Here is an 18,211-nt window from a genome sequence, read left to right on the forward strand (position 1 = left end):
GGTTCCTACATACAGATATAAAATTAAAGTACAAAAACAGCTAAATATTTTATGAAATATTGAATGAAAATCTGTCAATATTTGTATCAATATCAATACATGGTTTTCTGTTTGTCTATCCAGTCCCATGCTAGTACTCTAGGCTATGGGTCATTAGCAGCATTTTGAACTTTGGGTTTCAAATGGCTTATGTAGACATCAATAGCATTACTATGAGTTACAAAGAAACATGTATAATTAATACATTTTAAAGCTACAGTACATACTAGCTTCCAGTTAGTGGCTTATGAGTAATTATGTAGCAATGTGTAGCACCAAAAGCCTAAAATATAGCAGTTTATCATACCACCTATTATACAGTGCTGCTTACTCTCATAAACCACCTCCAGTACTATGTTCTTTACCTAAAATACTGCTGATGAATAGTGAGTGGTCTAAATAATCCTCCATGCCCCCAGCGATGCCCTCAGCTGGTAACACACATAACCTGCTTCTTACACAGTAGTTATCTAGCTGGTGACCATCCTCTAAGGTCAAAGGGTTTGTACTGTAACTAAAAGCAGGATTTCCATACCCTGTGGACAAGCAGCCATCCTGCCCCAGTGCTCATTATACTGAATTATTCTACCCCTAGCTGGAAACCGAACACACAATCCCCCCAATTAAAACTGCTGTGAGCTAACCCTGTATTCTACAATGCTACTGAAGCCCCGTCATGTAATTACAGTTAATCAGAATAGGATTATAGTGGTATTTTGTGGTGGGTGGTTTGGGTTCTTTGCTGGCCGGGGCAGTGTAAGCGCTGTGCACTTCTTAGCTTGCTCAGTGGATCTGCTAAGACGCAGCAGTGGCTGATTATATAGAACCTGAGGGAAGTGCAGCCTGTCTGATAATGATCCCAGCTTCCTGCCGTGATTGCCTGTGTAGCTGGGGTTTGCACCTGCTAGTGTTAAATTATGCAGATAATGTACAGCCCAGGTTTCTAACGAAGACTCGGAGGTGATACATCTTTGAAATATTAAACTCACACTGGCGTATGCTGTCATATGAGCATGGGTTTTACCTTTTAGGAACCCTGCAGGTGCTGCAGCATTTCATTTATGTATGTATTTATTTATCTAATAAAACAGGGTTATTTTCTTAATAAGTGAAACCAGCCTAAAGTTATTATTTTGAAAAAATGCTATTTTTAAAATGACTATAACTGACTGACAACATGTGGAGTACTAAATTATATAGTTTTGAAAATAGACGACAATTGAATGATGTCCTTTAGGGTGACAGATGAAGATAGATGATAGCAACTAAACAAGGGCAATCTCAAACAGTCAATATTCAAATCTAGAATATATCATTGAAATTGGTACATATACATGAGAGGAAGAGTCAAAGCACCTACAATTGAAGAACCAGGAGTATATAGTATTATTAATAATAATAATAATAATAATAATAATAATAATAATAATAATAATAATAATAATTTCCAGGTGCAAACCTACCAAAGGCTCTGGTGAAGACTGCCTCCCTGGGTTTAGCTGGAAAGGCGAGATCTCCACTGCTTCCGGTTTCCGTGCCAACAGCCCCAGAGGCCACAGAGGAGGGCCATAAACAGCCAGAAGACCCTGCCAGTGTAAGTTCACTGTATTGTACTGCATTCATGAGTGCTGATGTGGTGTGTGTGTGGACAAAAATAAAATGTCTAAATTACCCAATGTGGGGCATCCACATTGGTTTCCGGTTTCCTACTAAAGAATGTTCTTTGCTTAAGGCCCAAGCATTTTTTAGTGGGATGCTCCCCCAGGACCAGTTTTTGGCTATATTTGACTAAAAATCTATGTTTTACATCTTGGAATTGGTGTCCTCTTTTCAAAACACTGGGTAACATTATAAAGTACTTCAGAGACCATACAAATGTTTTGCTTTTTTTTTTCAAACAATTTAATTTTTTTTTTTTTTACGTTAAGTATTTTTTGTATTGTCATGTATTCTGCTCAGAGATCCATGTATAAAAACATTTTATTCTATGACCTGTGTACCTTACAATACTTTCTGAAAGTTTTGTTGAAAAATATTGATGTTTGGGCAAATTACAAGACATTGGCCCATATTCATAAAACTGACTGTCTCCTTTATCGTGCCAGTAATAGTGTTTAACATTAGACGTTCCTCTTGACAGAGCTTCTGGCATTAGATGGTCTCCCCTTTTACAGTACCAACCGCATTAACCCCATCAGCTATCCCCTACCCTATTTTCTTCAGCCACGAAACCTTGTATTTCCAAAAAGCTGATCTGCGTTGACAAGTACGTCTTCATTTAATACCGCAAGTTACTGGGGAGTGAATGTAGATTTTTTTTAACCTCACTCAAGTCCAGCACCTTTTATTCCTTTGCTATACAGACACCGTTATGCAATACATTCTGATATGCCTGATATGTCCTCAATCATAACCAATTTAGTGTGACACTAGTAATTGCATTAACTAAAGAGCCCCATAGAAAGTAAACAACAACAGATGCAAGTAGCTACTAAATCACTCAAATGAAGAACACGATTAAAAGAGGGCAAATAAACATACTCAAACTGTGATCGATCGGTTGGAAAAAGGCAAGAAGCAGAAATACTGATGGACCAGTGATTGAAAAATGCAAAAAGTGGACTTCCGAATTTGAAGTCTTTAGTTGCTTTTTGCAAAGAAAAGAACGTTTTCATGCCAAAAGAACACAGAAGTAGTAGGTAGGCTGTGTGTTACTTGTAGCCATGTGTATACTAGACAGTTTTCTATGTACATTTAAAAATGATTTCTGTAAAGTGTGTGCAGAATATGTAAGGTACAGTGTCATAACGTGTTATCTGTTTTGTGCACTAAGTAGGCTACGGTAAAAGAAAATGTACCAAAATCAGTTAGTTTCAACTTAGAAAAAACAAACATCATGTAACCAAAGAAATTACAAAATGATATTGCAAAAGTCTACCAAAAGTCATAATAGTAGTACAGTATTTCATGTTAGATTTTGAAATGTCATTTTTTTTTTTTATTTTGGTCAGGTTTTCGTTATTATGTGGAAAACGACAAAGCGGTTTGTAATTCAGTATGTTAACGTAACATTATTCAGCCGGTTTCATTGGACTATGAAGCAAAATATGTTAATTCTACAGGGTGATGCAAAACTTTTGGCCATAGCTGTGTATGTGCAGATTTATATTTGTACATAATATAATGTAGTGATCCATGAATTTGTGTTTGCATGCAGTGTGTGTTGTACACTTCCCGCTGTGTTCCGCCATTGCTTGTTTACATGTTGTGTGTGTGTGTTCCCGTACCACGTAACCCACTGTTAGTTTGGCTGCCCATGTCTGTTCCCACTGGTTGTTATTTGTGCAACCTCATTGGTTATTGTTTGTTTGTCTGTGCCCATTGGTCCTGGTATCGGCCAATGGGATGTGTCCTAAGCATGGTAGACTTTTGCATAAGGGGGCGGGCTAAGCCTATAAGGAGGGTTGCAGCACGGTTTAGTAGTGTGGTTCCTGGCATGCAGAGAAGCGGACAGAGCAGTGGTCTTTGAGTGGATGTGGAGATAGCTCCCAAATGAATAAAAAGAATTAAACCGAAAGCAGCGTGATTCTCTATTTCTCACGGACCCAAAATGACACTTCAGTATGATCGTGTTTACAGGATTAAGGAACTTCTCTCTTTTAACTCTTAATTTCTATGGCTTACAGTAACAAATATAGTTTTAAAATGATACAATATGTTCAGGGTACAACAGCATTCTTACCTACTTGGCATGCTAAATTCACCTGCTATGCACAGAAAATACAAAAGATCAAGCTCCTTAGAAGTGAGGGAAAAGAGAATCCAATTGAGATCCAAGTGGATTTCAAGAAGATTTTCTTCTGTGTGTACAATGCTCATTCAGTGAGTTTGCATTCCCTAAACTAAACCAACTGAGACCCTTCAGGCACATAATGAATAGGTGTTTTCTTAACCTTATATATACATTAGTTGTTCTGGTAGTGGAAATACCGACTATATGCAATTTTAATTCCAATATCTTTTGTTCTGTTTTGGTTCTGCAAGCCTTGGATACATCACACATTTCCAGGTATCTGTATTTTTGAAGAGAGTTCACGGGCAGGAGCTAGGGCTACGTGAAGAACATGGGTTAGTATTTAGAGGCTTAGCCTCGAAGGAATGATGATGGCCTGCGGACCAGGAGTGCTTGTTTTGAACTGTTAGTGGCCTGTTGGCCAGGGAAGGTTTGAGCTGATAGTGGCCTGCGGGCCAGGGCAAAGGATGTTAATTATGTCATTGCAATCACCTCGTACTGCGGAGGCTGGCCCCATGGGCCCCCAGGACCTCTGAGAAACATAGAAATCCTCTGACTCTGCAGAGAATCCTGGAGGTGCTGCCTCGTGGACCAGGCCATGCCACCAGAGGACGGAAAGGTTCATAACCTGGGAAGAAAGAAAGAGAATCCCTGTCTCCAGGAGCCGCCCTCAAAGAGGTGAGGCGAGTCCTCCAAGGCCAGGCACAGGGGTATCTGAAAGATAGAGTTTGTTAGTATTTGGATTTTAGTATTTAAGGTTTGAAGATGACTACAGCTCTTACTGGTACAGTGAGAGAGAAACAATAGAGACAAGGGTGAGACAAGAAATAGCACATGAGCTGTGAAAGAACAGTGTGGCCGGTGGTCCCCTCTGATGCGCTGCGGGGAGGACCCCCCTTTGAATGAAGGCATGAGTAGCTGCGGCTGACCCGAGGGCAGGGAAGTGAGACTCACTAACCCCCCTTAGAGGAGACTGGCACAGAGGCAATGCGGCAATTGAAATATAGAGGGGGAGGAGGAAAAAAGCAAATGCAAGAGAGAGAACAAAGATTGTGACGTGGCCTAAATAGGCAGATAGCCATAGGTGGCACGTATAAGAGGCTTGGGAAGGCTCAGGCTCCCCAAAATAAATTGCCCAAACCCTCACAAGAAATTGTTCTGACCAACACAAAACGTATTTGTGAGAGAAGAAAATTGATTTTTTTTTTCTCCCGCAAACGCGCAAAGCAGGTCTAACAAATGTATTTCTCGTTTTCCTACTGCACAACCGCCAGACCGCTAAGGCAGCTGGGATATCAAAATCAACACTGTAGTATAGATACAGGATTTAGTTGCATTTCAATGTCATTGGAGGAGACAATGCTTGGCTGTTCCCGCCGATCTGAGCCCCCCATACCGCTGCAGGAGGCAGCGATGAAAACTCTGAATGCTTTTTGCAAATTCCCTTGCCTGGAACATCCTCTTCACAATTTCTATATTTATTTGAATTGCTGTTATCTATACAAACTGCTTGATCTGAATCTGATTTTAAAGAACTTGTGGCGTAGCATACTGTCTGTTTTCACGCACCATCGTTTTGAGAGAATTTGATAACTGTGACACTAGTCAGAACATACTTCCTTCGACTGTTTGAACAAATGCCACCTTTCAGAACACTGTTTGTGGTGCCAGATTATGAATATTTCTGAAGTTTTTTCTTTAGATTTTTCCAGTGCTTCACTCCATTTTCAGTGAAAGCGTGGTCTTTTGAACTTCTGAAAAAGTGCCTGCAAGGAAAGCAGAAAACCACATCTGCCTGCTTACTGTACTCTAAATATGAAAACGTATTTTAATATTCTGATGAAAATGAATGGTTTTGCTTACCAAAGACAACTTTCGAATATACAGGTAAACAAGGCTGTGATGGTCCTGTTGCAGTATCACCAAGGTCCAAAATACAGGATTTAGTTGCATTTCAATGTCTTTCAAGGAGACAATTCTTGGCTGGTTAACGTCCATTCTTCCTGCCGATCTGACCCCCATATAGATATCGAAAGTTTACGGTAAGACTGCAGTTTTTTTTTTTTTTTGCAAATATACCTTATGAAATACGTTGAAAGCCCCTTGATTATAAGTACAATAGTAAGTGCGTGTTTAGAAGCGTAATAGTCAATATTAATAATAGATTTATATTGGTGTGAAGTGATGGAAATGGTGTTCAGAATTAGTGTAGGTACTGTAGGACTGCAGAACAGGTTAACGGATTTAAAGGTTTTAAAAAAACAGTGCAGCTTGTTATCCTTACTGTTTTTCTAATTTGCTTAAATAGGCATAACATGTTTTAAAGTACAAGCTAGTGCTATATTAAACTTAATTTATTTGGCCGCCTTATGTTGGAAAAAAAAACAATGTCAAATATATGTGTAGCATCCCTGAGTGGTTTTGAGGTCTGTTTTGTGCTATAAATTATTATACAGTACAAGTTCTCAAAAAGACGCAGGAGAATGAATCCGGTTTACAGCTTTTATTTGTGTCCGTCAAATATATATATAAAATAAATATAAATAAAATATCAAATGTATTACAGTGAAAGATGAAAGAAAGAATAAACGATTTAAAGATGTCCTAAACTCTGAGATCCATAGAATTAATCTGGTTGTTCCCATTCAGGCAGAAAGATTGGTCTCAGCAAAATAATAATAATATTCTCAAGACAATTACTGTACCTGTCACTGATTTTTGTGAAGTTTGAATTTTTCTGAAATGAATTAACTTGAAAAAACGAAAACATGCAGGAATGATTGATTCCATTCCAGGTCATGAGGTTTAACGTGGAAATGAATTAAAGATGCTGGGTCATAATTTGCTGTATTTATTATAAAAACCCTCTCTTACCACTGAAACCAGGTCAATCTGACAGGTGCGCTGCAATCGGCTGGCAGTTGTGTGCGTCGCAGTCCGTATTTCAAAACAATGCACTCTTATCTTTCAGAATGACTGTCCTTGTTACATGCTTTTAAAAATCTCTGTTGCTAAGCTCCCTTCAAATCTGTCACTTGATGCTTTATGCTTCTTTGAGGAGATGAAAATAATTCCAGGTAAAAGCATTACACAAATGCATTTGTCAAGCATTACTTCTATGACATCAGGCTCTACAGAGAAACATGAATTATCCTTCACTCTATGTTCCACACTTCGTTCAACCTAGGTAAAAAGGTGTTGACCTTGCTAAGGTAAGTACATACCTTTTAAAAAGGTACATTTTCATAGAGCAATAAAAAAATATTTGAATGGCATAAAAGTAGCAAGAAAATACAATTGTTTGTTAGTTTTTTTATTATCTTTTGCTTATCTTCTTATTATCTTTTTTTTATTATCTGTTGTTTTCCATATGTTATGGAAAACAACAGGTGCATTGTATTAACACTTTAATTTGATCTTGGGGATCCTTTTTTTCAATTCTACATTTCCACAATGAGTTTTTAGAAAAAAAAAATTAAAGGATCTGAGGGAAACAAGCATTTCAAACAGTCAAGTTGGGTGTCTCGGAACACACAGAGCTGGGTTGTGTTTGACTATTTTTATTTTGTTTATGCCAGTATTTACAAATATTACAACTGTTAACCACTTTCACTCTCCAGTTGTTTCATTCTAATTTTTACACTTCTCAGAATAGGAATACATTACAGACAAAAAAGAGAGTAGGACCTAACATGTCATCTAATTTATTATTTATGTATTCAACTATGTTTTATTTTATTTACAGGTATATGAACAAGATGACCTGAGTGAACAAATGGCTAGTCTAGAAGGACTAATGAAGCAACTTAATGCCATCACCGGCTCAGCCTTTTAACAACAACAACTGACAGAGGCAAAGCCAACAGAAGCATCACAGCACACCAGTATTCCACAATTGAAGATACTGACAAGGAGGGTCGTAATGATACAGTTCCATTTAAGTAAAGGAAACCACTAAGACATTACTTTGGACAAGGCTTCAGTAAAAAAAAAAAAAGCACTGGCAAGCCACAAAAAAATATTTTTTCTAGATTTTTTTTTTTTTTTTTTTAACCAGTAACCTGAGTTCAACTTACAAGTGATTTATTTTAAGCTAGCACTCTGGAAACAGAAAGAGCCAACTTAAACCTATTTTCGCCAATGTATTGAACCCTGTTTAAGTAATTTGTTTAAAATGTCACGCTAGTGTTAGTCTACACATCACATAGATCCCTTTCTCACTCCTGTAGAAACCAGCAAGGGTGTCAAAACAGTTGCTGCTGGTTGGTTACATTGGGAACTTGGAGATATTAACTGGTTTGCCACTGGAACACCCTATTCTGGTTTGAACTGGAGCTGTCCATACCATTGCACTCCGTCTGACCTGGTTAGCTGTTAGCCAACTGATGCCGAATTAGAAAGCAGGATGTTATATACAGGTTTTGAGTAATGCCCCTGTTTCTCTATTTAACCAACATTGATAAGTCCTAATGTCACATGACGAATCTGGACAGCCTGTAAAACGTAATCTTTGCAGCAAACAATGTTTTTTTTTTTTTCTTAGGGGAGGGCGGGGGGGAGGATAGTATCAGTACTGTTAAATATAGAAATCCACACTTGGTTTTAGAGTAATTGAAAAAGTATTTGTCTATAAAATAAATGTTACCCTGACCGATGCCAAGGCTCCTATCGCATCCTGTTTTATAAGGATTACAATGAGTCCCTTCACAACTTTGAATTTGATTTCGTACTGTCCTGTTTGTTGCCATGCTGGAAAATGAATCACACCTGTGATGCAAAACAGTATCTGCTTATTGAATTAGGGAAGGCTCAGATTCACAAGAGATACCGGTTATCTAATCAAGGTGACCATGATTACTTATGACACACCTAGCATATACATAGGACATGCATACAGTAGCTGTTACGGTTGACTATATGACTGCCTTTATCCATTGAAAAGCTGTATAAAGCAAAAAAGCTTGAATGAAGTCACGTTTCTGAATGTTTTTATTTATTTATTTTTATAGTATGAGCAAAACTCATACTAACCAGATAAATGCTTAAAAACTGATACTTGTATGTAAGGTGTGTTACCTCTGCTATTTACTGCAGATGACTCCCAGCAATTGGAGTATTAAAAAGTTGCCCAGACCTGACAAGATTTTTCATCATTATCAGTATAACATTGGAAATAGATAACACGCCGCCTTCTCCATATTCATGTTTTTGCTGTATGAGCAGTCATGTATAAAGAATAAAGTCAACATTGTATTTCTAAGAGAGGGTCCAGAACGCTGTTTCTCTCTGTGATAATTGACTGTTAAGATACATATCAATCTCAGTTAAGCATAGCACGTCAGTAATTAACATTTTTTCAACAGTATTTAGCAAAACACTTCCCCAAAGTTTCCTTTTCCACAGAGGATTGCAAGTGCCTGGAAAATGTGTTACCTTGTTTGTATTCAGGGTTACAGCGTATTCATTTCATGGTAACTTTCAGAGACAAGTTAATGAGGTGAGACACCCTGGAAGAAATACTTTGTAAAAGTGATGACAAGAGCATGATAAAATCTGCTTCATACACAGCTGAATCAGAGAATCAGTGCATTCCCCACCTTCACCCTTATTAGTCACAGTGAATCTGTCATGAAATAGTGCAATTGCACAGCTGCAGAAGAAGTTCTTCTATTATTGTGAATGGCCCATCAACCATTTTGGGCTGAAATTACTCTCCACTGATCAATAATCCCCAGTTGCTAGAGAAGATTAGCAGACTGGGATTATGTTTTGCCTGTGCTCCCACTAAACAATGTTTACAGTATTTTAAACATTTTTTTCCTCTTTTGTAATGAATTGTCATATTCATTAGGAGTGACTCATAAAAATATTTTATTCAGCTTCTGAATTCAAGCTTCAATGAACAGTAATTTAAAACAGTGAATGCTGAGTGGCTTCTTTACAGCCTGATGGCTCACTTTTATCATAGGCAGAATTATAAGCGAGTCCCTGCATAAAATAGATTGGGAAGACATGTATTATAATGGAACAGGTTATTTACAGGGCTGTAGGGGACAATATTTTAGAAATATTTTAGAAATCAAATGTAGTGATTTACACATGAATTCAAAATACCTTCAACATTTCAATGAGTCAATGTACCATTATGGCTATATTTATATATCCTGTAGCATTTAATGTTAGTTTATATGTGGGTATGTTTCATAAATCTTAATGGGTGAGTTCATTAGTATACCCACTGTCATTCAAGATAGATGCATAATTATACAAGGATGTCTTGGCATTTTGTATATATATATATATATATATATATATATATATATATATATATATATATATATATATATATATATATATATAAAGTAAACAAGGTGGTATAACAGGTTGAAGAGATATGACACAGTACATGCTGAATGCTCCATACAGAAGATCCAAACACATTAGATCCAAATAACTAGCATATTGTTCTTGAGATGGCTCATTAAAAGACATGTAAAAAAAAAAAAAAGCTATATCTTGAGATAACACAATGAAATCTCAACATGAACAGCTCTTTTTTTCCCATGCCCTCATCTGTACCTTTATTATGAGAATTACAGCCTAATGAGAAAATTAATCTTTTGCATTTTTTCAGACATAACCTCATCACACATCATGTCAGTAATTATTTATTTCTTAGCATAGAATTAATGGAATAGAAACAAAGTCACAGTCTTATTGCTGTCAAATGAAAATATCAGAATTGTAGGTCAGAAGTTTAGAACTAGCCCCACAGTATTCACTGTTTTCACATATAGGACATGTTTAATTCAATAAATGTTCAGCTGTGTGATAATGGTATGCAGGTTTCTGTTAGTGATGAGCTGTGTCTACTGTTTTTTTTTTGTATGAGGACATAATGGTTTGTGTAAATTCTTTCAGTTCCTTTCCATCTGTGCTTAAGTTTTAAGCAAAATGGAAAAGGAATTATGTGCCTAATTTATTATTTTCCATTGTTCTGAGTTATCTCTTGGAGTTTCTTGTAAAACTTCAGTGCTGTTAACTCAAATACAAATACAAATCACCATCTCTCCAGAAGATGAACGAAAAGATAAGATGGCATAACCCTATTTATTTTACTGTATGCTGTACATGTATATTTTGTTGTGAAGGAAGATAAGTGGAGCCAAGACCATGCTGTTTTTATTGTACAATATACGTCAAGCAATTCCATGATAATTGTGAATTGGCAACTTTGGGGTGAGGTTGTGGGGGGGGGGGGGGGAGTGGGATTACTTTTTATAATTAATATTTAATTTATTATTTAGAGTGTTATTTTTTTGATAATTTATGACAATGTTATCTTGCTGGAAATATAGCTTAGGTTCTTGAACAGTAGTATCCAACAGGTTTACGCAGTTTACTAAAAACCTGATAGCTTTTAAACAAGTCCATACCCTGTGTTCGAATTGAAGAGACCAACAGTGGTGTATCTTTTAAACTAACTTTAGGTATTATTACCACTGCAGTCACCGAGGTCCAGTATTAAAACATTCCACAAAGATGTTTTCAACATGCCTTCTGGCTTTTAGTAAGAAATCAGGCACATAGGAATCATGGAGGCTGAAATGATATATGAATTCTAAAGCAAACGAAGGGAATATATCATTGAATATATCAATACACTTGGCTGTTTCCATATGCTTAAAAGTTTGCCTTCAGCCACTTAGTCTTTCTCACAGACTTTCTTAGGAAGGTTGGGTGCTGAAGACCAGCACAAGTTGAGCATCGTTTTTACTTTCATACTATGCTGGATAAGCAAAGTGTTTGAGCAAGAAAGTAGGCCTTAACTGAAACCATTCTTCTGACTCCAAGAGGCTCCATGTTGCAGTGCTTTTTAAAACATTCAAGACCATGTTCAGAAAGTACTTGCACACTAATAAGTACATTACAGTCATATGTATTTAGTGGTGCACTAATGCTTTGTAATTACGGCCTTGGATGTCCGACATCTGAGGGACAGGATTACTCTTTTACTCAAGAAGCACTTAAAACCAATACATGTGAAGTCACTTCAATTTTTTTTTTTTTGAAAAAGAAAATGTTATGTTGAAGAAAAAAACCCTAAGTAAATTATTTTTAGCATATGAAACAGTTCTTAAAATTGTCAAATTCTAGCATTGTTAACCACGTTAGACTAGCGATTGGAATATTTAAGTGTACATTTTGTTCCTTTGAAGAAGGGGAAAAAAACCTTGCATACAATTCAAAAGAAAAAAATAATTCTGGCTGTTTCTACACACAATCTTGTATACAATTGCTGAAAAAAGAGAAATGGTTTTGTAATGCACTGTAGAACAGTCTGATGTTCCTTTTTTTATAGAAATGTTATTTCAATGGTGCATTCTTTTTGTTTGATAAATAAAAGTTTTTGATATAAAAGCAGTGTTTCTATGGTGTGGTCTTTCAACGCCCTTTTTTGGAGAATTTATTTTCGGGATGAGGTACATCAGGAAATCTAGAGCATGAGCTGTGCTAAACTTTCTTTCTGGTTATATACCAAAAAGGTTAGAAACCAAAACTAGAGATAGGCACATAATAAAAATGTGACTTCCAACATTTAATTTGATTCCATGTGCTTGTAAAAATATCTCAAAGTGTCTATGTTTTGAGCTACACAAATATAACTGATTGGATACAAATTGTACATACAGGCAATAACAAGAAATAACATTTTATCAAAACTTTTTTTTTTATTACACGTCTTCGGAATGTTTCAAGGCTTTTATAAAAGGAATGCTAAGGTTTTTAATCCTAATTATTTCTTCATATTAGTTCCACAGTTGCTATAGTACCACCGACCCTGCATTAATTGAACTGATAATTGAACTGATAATTTGCTTAATTAGACCTTTTTACTTGTTTTCAGATCTTGAACAGTTGCAGTTCAAGTTACTTATCAAATGTTATAGCTAACTTGAAATATGCAACTGTTTAAGAGCTGAAAACAAGTAAAAGGGTCTAATTAAGAAAATTATCAGTTCAATTAAGGGTCTAGTTAAGTAAGTGAGAGCTCGGTTGGAATGAAAACCAGCAGACACAGGGGGTCCCCAGGACCGAGTTTGAGAAGCCCTGCCTTAAAGGAAAACATTGTATAACAGGTTGCAGTCAATGTGTTAATATAATTAACCTTATCATTTCTTGTCCAGGAAGCAAAATGTCACAATATACATAAATATACATCAAAGTTCTTATGGAAAGATAAAAATAATGACAACAAAATTACATAGATAAAATATGTGCAGTGTAAAGGCAAAGGGTGTGATATTTTAAACTCTTTCGTACATATTTGTTCATTGCGATACTCATTTTAAACCTCCCCCTCCCCCATTTTTTCAAATTCAAACTGCCTTTTTTTTTTTTTTTTAAGATAATACTGTGTTTATATAAGCGACTGTAACAGGAGTCTCGCTACAGCTGATGATAGGAGACGTAATATGGATGAACGTGCATGTGTGTTTGCTGCTTGATTGACAGGATACAGAGACAGAAGGTTGGGATTGACACGCCCCGCAGGCATGCAGGTTTATGTACAAATTAACCCCATGTGACACTACGTCTGAGATGTGGCAGTCAGAGCAAGGACCTTTTCCAAATCTCTCCCAGTGGCTACTAGAGGCCTCATTCCAACTCTTAACATTAACTGTATTTAAGTAACATTATAAAGGTGGTATCGTTTTAATTAGGTGACCTACTGTTTGTGATTAGTACCAGGTGAGTGTGGTTAAATTGAATAGCGGTTGATTTGCAATTTGATTGGTTTCCACACAGCGTTTTGTAGTTGTGTAATCACATTGAAGTGCATTGAAGCTATTGTATTGCTTAAGTATTGTCTTTAGCGCAGTTTAGTATAACAGAAAGCTAGCCTATTTGTGCGTCAGCACGAGGCGGCAGCCAACCGAACAGCCTCTCTACCAAAGAGCCGGAAGTCTAGCTGTGGGAGTCCAGCAAGGAGAGACCTGTGAGGAGAGGCTGTTGGAGAAAATCCGAACCTATCAGCGCTCTGGAAGGCACCAACTACTAGACAGGTCTGTACCCTCCCCCCACCGCTCCTGCTCCCACTACTACTATACCTATCTGTCTCACCTCTCCTGCTATGTCTCTCACATCCCTGTTAGTATGTCCTCTCACTCCCATCCTCTGTCCTCTCTCCGCCGCTGCTCCCCTAACCCATCTAACCTCATCCCTCTGACTGACTCCCCCCCTCCCAATCCCTCCCCTCCCTCACTCACTCTGGTGCCCTCTGGAACTGTCACTCTTCTGCTAACAAAGTTGATTCCATCTCTGCCTTTGCCTCCCACCTCTCTCTCGATTTCCTTGCTCTCACTGAAACCTGGCTCTCTCCTGATAACACTGTAACTCCTGCTGCCCTGTCCTCTCTCTACATCCTATCCCATACTCTGCATCTCACTGCACGTGGAGGTGGGACTGGTCTTCTTCTCTCTCCCCCCTTATTCTTTTCTTTCCTCTCTGACCTCTCCTCACTCTCTGTTAACACCTTTGAATTTCACGCTGTCCAACTAACCTCTCCTTGTCATCTCCTGCTAATTGTACTGTACTGTCCCCCTGGACCTCTCACTCACTTTCTCGATGAACTCGACTATCTCCTCTCCTCCCTCCCTCTCTGATCACTATTTCATCTCTTTTTCTCTGTCTCTCCCTACTCTACCCACCCCCACTGCCACCTCCCACCATAACCTCCGCTCTCTCTCCCCCTCTGTCCTTGCCTCCACTGCTCTCTCTCAACTCCCTCCTATCTAATATTAGATAAAAGGGACCCTGAGTGAACAAATAACACAAAAATTTGATACATATTTCATTTATTTATTTATGCAACACCCAATGCCCCCATGTAAAAAGGTAATCACCCCCTTAGACTCAATAACTGGTTACGCCACCTTTAGCAGCAATAACTGCAACCAAACGCTTCCTGTAGTTATTGATTAGTCTCTCACAGCACCGTGGAGGAATTTTGGCCCACTCCTCCTTGCAGAACTGCTTCAACTCAGTGACATTTGTGGGTTTTTGAGCATGAACTGCTCGTTTCAGGTCCTGCCAATCAGGATCTAAATGGGGTTTAGGTCTGGACTTTGACTAGGCCATTCCAAAACATTCTGATGTAGACTTGCTTGTGTGTTTCGGATCAGAACAGAATTCATGGTTCCTTCAATGATGGCAAGGCGTCCAGGTCCTGATGCAGCAAAGCATCCCCAAACCATGACACTACCACCACCATGCTTGACTGTTGGTATGAGGTTCTTATTGTGGAATGCAGTGTTTGGTTTTCGCCAGACATAACGGGGACAATGTCGACCAAAAAGTTCCACTTTTGACTCATCTGTCTATAGAACATTGTTCCAGAACTCTTGAGGATCATCCAGGTGCTTTTTGGCAAACCTGAGACGAGCATTCATGTTCTTCTTAGTGAACAATGGTTTCCGCCTTGCTACTCTGCCATGAATCCCATTTTTGCCCAGTGTCTTTCTGATGGTGGAGTCATGAACACTGACCTTAACCGAGGCGAGAGAGGCCTGTAGATCCCTGGATGTTGTTCTAGGGTTCTTTGTGACTTCCTGGACGATTTTACGCCTTGCTCTTGGAGAGATTTTGGCAGGACGGCCACTCCTGGGAAGATTCACTACTGTCCCAAACTTTCTCCATTTGGACTGTGGTTCGGTGGAGCCCCAGAGCCTTAGAAATGGCTTTGTAACCCTTTCCAGAATGATAGGCATCAACAACTTTTTTCCAGAGGTCTTCAGGAATTTATTTTGTTCGTGGCATGATGTGCCTCTAGAACCTGTGTGCTGACAACTTCACTCTAAGGGAGGCGCAATAACTTTTTCACACATGAAGATTGCATGTTTGATTACCTTGCACACCAAACAAATGAAAGAAGCACCAAACTTTGGTGTTATTTTTTCTCTCAGACTCTCTCTATATACTACTACAACCCACAAAAAAATCTGACCAAATGCAATTTGAAAAATGTGCAAAAATGCAGAAAATCAGACGGGGCAAATACTTTTTCACGGCACTGTATGCAGTAACAGCAAAGGAGAAGACAGGAGGGACGACAACAGGGCATACAGGAGAAGGAGAAGGAGAGAAGCAACCGGGAGACGGACAAAGTACGGATTGGAAGCAGAGAGCAGGAGGAAGCAGTGTGGGAAAACCTTTTTCTGGACTTGGACTTGGAGACTCAGGAGGCACTGGAGCTACCCTGGGTAAAAATGAAATCTGCGGTTCATAAAGGAAAGTGTCCATCGTGTGCATGCACAGCCATTTTATTCCCAGTTGTATTTTTGCACTTTGTTTTTATGCTAGTTTAACCTGTTTTATCCCAACTGTTTTATTAGTATTTTAACAGTTTTTCGTGTCTAGAGATAGAGAGCGCTTTTATTGGGGTTTTAGCACAGGTTTAAAATGAGGCATTTTAACTGAGTGTGTTTTAGATGGCCATTTTAGTGTCGATTTGGCAAAGAGGAAAGAAGAGGTGGCGAGGGACTTATCGTTTTTAAAGCTTTTTACTAGCGTTGTTGTTTCTCTGCCCCTACCTGATAGGTGCAGTGGAGGAGCCTCAGGGGCTGCTGGACCTGACCACTGCACTGACGCTACACACCCAGGAGGATTGGACAACAGCGGACAGCTCAACAGCAGAGTCTAGCGGGCAGGGCCTCTGCATCATCGGTTGTATTTTCCCTCTTGTTGTTTTGATATTTTGCGCCCTAGCCCAGTGGTGGGCGCTCTTTTTATTTTTATACTTTCCCACCCTAGCCAATTAGTGAGTGGTGGCTGTTTTGCTGAACTTTATTAATTTATAATTAATCAACCTTGTTTCAATTACACTGCTGGTGTTGTCTGTCTCTGGACGGGTTGGTCTAACACCTATGTTAAACGAACCTGTGCAAATTGTATACTGGGTCCTGGTACCCACGGTATACCACGGCATAGTCAGACTACATATATATATATTTTATTGCCTTGCCACCGTGTACCGGGACACTACACTGGGTGTGATCTACTATCCCAAAACTAACGCCCTGTTTCTCGGGCAGTTCACCCAAAAACCTCGGATATATTCAATCGTTAGTAAGTTGCAGCTTCCTTCTCCGAGTCCCAGAATAAACCCCCGATCGCCTCCCGACCTCGGAGTATACACACGATCGCTGTTAGAGGTGGTTGCTTAATTTCGTGAACCCAGTCATTCAGCAGCACAGACGGACCGATGCTTCAGCAGCAGCAGTGCTCTAACCCCTATGGCTTTACAGCAGCCCTGATCTGTATAATCGGGACCCTTTTATTCCTGGTGCTCTGCTGTACCACACCCACCTGCTGATTACAAGCTCACAGCTGATAAACACACACACACACTGCTCCCTCCCGCAACTAAACACAACAGGCAGGCTGCTACACACAGAGCATCAGGTTCCCCATTAAAACCAATCCCAAAATTATGTATACACTCACAACACCCGTATTTACAATAAACAATCACAGAAGCCCCCTCCTTATATGCATGGCCTGAGCCCTGCTACAGCAACATATAGTAAAGTGAAACATTCTGATGAATATTAAGAGTGCTTATAATACTGCCAGACATTGCTTCTCCTACTAGAAATAATAAGAGCCATATAAATTGTTGACAGCCTAGCTAAGCACTATATTTTCTTCTTTTTTTTCTGCTGGTCATCCTGAACATCTGAAATGCATCATGCAGTTGCATTGGTTCTGGAGAGAAAAAATGGCATGACTACTCCTGGACTGATTTTGACAGCCTATAAACCAGTCTGCAGTTCATTTCCAGTCACTCTAGCTTTGAGCCAAGAGATACCACTTATGCAACTACTGACAGCTGTTATGTCTCAAAAGAGTCTTACATTTTGTTGCAGCTCTTTTATCGAGGGAAAAAGATTAAAGGAGTACTGGCTTTTCCATTTCTCATGCTAGTGTTCTGCATCTGCTGCACCAGATCATACTGTCATGGTTTATTTATATTAAATTTGACTACCTGATATTCTTTTCTTCTGATAAAATGCCTTTGCTGCCCATATCAAACGTCAATGCTACAGCATCAGTGGTTGTGAACAGACATATAGCTGCAGTATTATCATAAGCATGATTTCAAAAAAGGATAAGATACTAGTAGAAGTCATTACAGAATGTGCCCAAAGAAATGTGATAGATAGCATTTATGTGGAGGAGCTACCCCTTGCCTTTGCTGGCTTATGATTTTTACAAGTATTTGTTTACTAACATTATTTTAAATACATTTAGCACCTTCCCACATATTCAGTTTAAATTATGGAGCCTCTATCTTAATGTTGGCTCCTCCGAAGAGTA

The 18,211-nt window shown here is 38.7% G+C and overlaps 1 protein-coding gene across 3 annotated transcripts in view; it reads left to right on the plus strand.

The window, feature by feature from the left end:
- LOC117972824 (netrin receptor DCC-like) overlaps positions 1 to 8,349 on the plus strand; it is a 276,112-nt gene extending 267,763 nt beyond the window's left edge. For all 3 annotated transcript variants that reach the window (XM_059024341.1, XM_059024342.1, XM_059024347.1), the window contains exons 28-29: positions 1,491 to 1,633; positions 7,578 to 8,349. In XM_059024341.1, coding sequence (XP_058880324.1) covers positions 1,491 to 1,633; positions 7,578 to 7,667 — 233 coding nt within the window. In that variant the 3' untranslated portion in view covers positions 7,668 to 8,349. The remainder of the gene's footprint in view (positions 1 to 1,490; positions 1,634 to 7,577) is intronic.
- The last annotated feature ends 9,862 nt before the right edge of the window (positions 8,350 to 18,211 follow it).

This window comes from Acipenser ruthenus, chromosome 1 (assembly GCF_902713425.1).
Source record: "Acipenser ruthenus chromosome 1, fAciRut3.2 maternal haplotype, whole genome shotgun sequence".
Lineage (NCBI taxonomy): Eukaryota > Metazoa > Chordata > Actinopteri > Acipenseriformes > Acipenseridae > Acipenser > Acipenser ruthenus.